Here is a 3,117-nt window from a genome sequence, read left to right as displayed (position 1 = left end):
GATTCCATGTGTCTCAAGGACACAATTTCGGAAGCCCTCCTGAAGATCATCAACGAACTGAGAAATTCCTATCATTAAGACGATCATTTATTTTTATTTATATTTTTACCGATTTTCTTTATATTACAAAAAAGCATAGACTTGTTATATATATAAGAATTTGTCAAAATCATCAACATACTCTCGACAGCTTTTTTGAGAGACTGTTGGGAGTTATATTAAGAATGTGTAGGCGTCTAACACACAGTGGTGGTTCCAGCGATGTGTAAGAGAGGACAGAACTATCTTTTTTCATATAAAAAACTTTAAACAAATCTGAACAGTCAGAGAATTAAATGTAGGAAATTTTTTGTGAACAAGTAAGGGAGGACCAACCGGGATACCATGTTCATATATCTCAAAACCGATCATCCCGATACAAAAAAATTATTTATAGTGAATATAAAATAGAATTAGAACACAAATTGACATTTTTTATAATTTTGTGATTTTCTTCTTACCGAGAAGTAAACACCAATGGCGAATAGTGCTTTTAACGCTAATTTGAAAATTCGGTTTAGGACACTAGTGAGATCATAGTAATATGTGTCCTGGGAATATTGCTGGTTGGTATGTTGCTATCGGTTTGCATAGTTCTACCAGTGCGCATACTCAACCGGCCGAAAAACAGAGTTATATAAAACAAAAATTTAAACTCCAAAAATGCCACTGAATCATGGACATATAAGGAAAAAGATGTCCTTTTTGTTTTAAATGTCAAACTCTTTTTTGGATTGTTTGTTTTATAAAATATTTTTTAGTAAATATATGATTGACACTTTAGTTACTTTTATTTTTTTTCATGAAGAAGTGAATTTATATTTCAAAAATTATTATAATGAACAGGCTAGACATGAAAGATAAAATAATTAATTAACTAATTAACTTTCCTTTTCCATATTAGTTTGCTCCGCCAAGTTTACTCTCGGAATCCTCTTCCCGCTATCTGTTCCCACTTCGGAGTTGTTTCCTTCATCGGCGGAAACTACAGAATCTCGCCGTCTCTTCACCGATTTCCGTCCTTCGTCAAATGAGTTACCTGAGGTAGACATATTTTCGAAGCCAATTTGTGTTCTACTATCATGCTTTCCATTGTTTTTTCAAACTAACAGTCTGGATGTATGCTTGCACACTTTCTTTGATTTTAAGAAGGTCCATATATTTTCTGAAGAATGTAGAGACTATCCCATCCCACGTGAGGACAATCGGTACAATCTTTACCTTAGCCTTGTGAATTAATTGTAATTCACTGGCTAGAATGTCGTATTTATGCATTTTTTCCACTTCCACCGATTTCAAATTATCTATCGAGGTAACACCCACTTCAATGATCCATATCAAATTTTCCTTCTTGTCATACAGGAATATATCAGGCTTGTTATATTGTATTTTTAGTTCAGTTGGAATTGTAGTATCGACCCGAATTTCCGCAGAGCTATTCGACATTATACACTGCACGGAGTGGTTTTTCAGTCTCTTGGACTTCTTCATTCCAAATCTCCGACACAAGTGCATGTGAACACACCTCACAATCTCGTTATGCCTTCTGGTATAATCTGAATTTAGCATTCTACTGCATCGCGTCGCAAGATGGTCCACGGTTTTAGGCGAGGATTTACAATGTGGGCATTTTTCATCAGAGTTTCTGAAAAAGACGTTTCTGTCTTGAAGAAAAGAGAACATTGCCTCAGATTTAGGAGATATATTCCCTTTCTTTAGCCATGTTGAAGATGTTGGGATATCAAAAGTATTATTCTCAAGCGACTCAAATAGCTTCGAATGCAACCTTTTCTTTTTAATACTAAGCAACAGTGACTCTATCTGCAAGTCACGTAGTGATTTAGCAATCTCATCGAGTGTGGTTGTTCCATATTTACAATGCAGGAATTCTGTGATTGTGGCCATATGGGTTTTCCTTTTCTGTTCGGCCCACAAAATTGCTGCTTTTCTCAAGGAGATTAACTTTCGCCTTTCCAAATTGGTTTTGAAGTCCAACAGCATTTTTTCCGCCTTAAAGGCAACTGATACAAGTCCCCTTCCAAGTGTATCTCTTGGCAGATACAGTCTTTCTTTACAGGCTGGCTTCATGTGAATTTTCAAATCAGCCAACAGCTTTCTGACAAACTTGTCCATTTCTTCGAAACAAGATGGTTCCAGATCGAGTAGACCGATATAATAGTTAATCAGCGATAGAGCATGCTCATTAATTGCTCTAAATAGATTGACTGCATTTAGTTTAGTTTCCGATAGTCTTCCAATACGCTTTGCATTTCTTCTTTAATATTTTTGAGTACATCTTCTTTAAGAACATTACTGCATCTGTCTTCTAGCACCCCCAGAGAGCGATAGCTATCTAGTCCATCCATTAATGTAGCTTCATTCCTCAACAAATAACAATTTGTCGCTGATTTCTCAAAATTCTTCTCCAAACCAGCCAGTTTAAAGTAAATGTTCACATCCTCCATCATGCGTGCCAGTGTCTCTTCCTTCTGAGCAAAAAGCTTCAAATCATCGATGAATAGAAAATGATTGGTAGAAAAAGTTAAGGACTTGTCTTCACCAGTATTGATTGACATACTCGGATATTTTAAAGATAAAATCCTGCTTAATGGATCCAAGACCAATACAAATAACTGTGGTGACAGTGAGTCACCTTGGAGTATACCACGATCAATATTAACTGTTCCAAGCAGCTCTTTTCCTAATCTTAACGACACTCTCCAGTTAGGAATTATTGACATCATAAATTTCGTTATCCATTTAGGTAGTCCTGAGTTTTCCAAAACTTCAAAAAGAAATTCGTGACTCACTGAGTCAAAAGCTTTCTTACGTCGATCCATGCATAATAATTGTTTCCATAAACTTCATTAACGCGTCTATTTAGCTAAATTAATTATTATTTGAAAAAAATGAGTAATTCTATAGAGTTCTTCGATGCTCATCTTTTTTAGCTAGGGAATTCCTGGGAGTAGTCTTAATAGTTTTTTGTGGAAAAAGTTGAGCTGTTCTAGTTCTTTGGTGGTTAGATTCCAGGTCTCAGCGTTTTAGAGCAGGATTTGTTCGAAATTAAATAAAAGT

At 35.5% G+C, this 3,117-nt stretch overlaps 1 protein-coding gene across 1 annotated transcript; it reads right to left on the bottom strand.

Annotated features, from left to right (window-relative positions):
• Positions 1–1,119: 1,119 nt before the first annotated feature.
• On the bottom strand, positions 1,120–2,172 carry LOC115228181. The gene has a single exon (XM_029798824.1). It carries the CDS (start codon positions 2,170–2,172, stop codon positions 1,120–1,122), a length of 1,053 nt encoding a protein of 350 aa, XP_029654684.1.
• Positions 2,173–3,117: the final 945 nt, after the last annotated feature.

This window comes from Octopus sinensis, unplaced genomic scaffold, assembly GCF_006345805.1.
Source record: "Octopus sinensis unplaced genomic scaffold, ASM634580v1 Contig09776, whole genome shotgun sequence".
Classification (NCBI taxonomy): Eukaryota; Metazoa; Mollusca; class Cephalopoda; order Octopoda; family Octopodidae; genus Octopus; species Octopus sinensis.
This window is presented reverse-complemented; position numbering and strand designations above follow the sequence as displayed.

What these genes read in the sequence shown, in the direction of transcription:
- LOC115228181 (XM_029798824.1), bottom strand. Translation starts at nt 2,172, where the DNA reads ATGGACAAGTTTGTCAGAAAGCTGTTGGCTGATTTGAAAATTCACATG.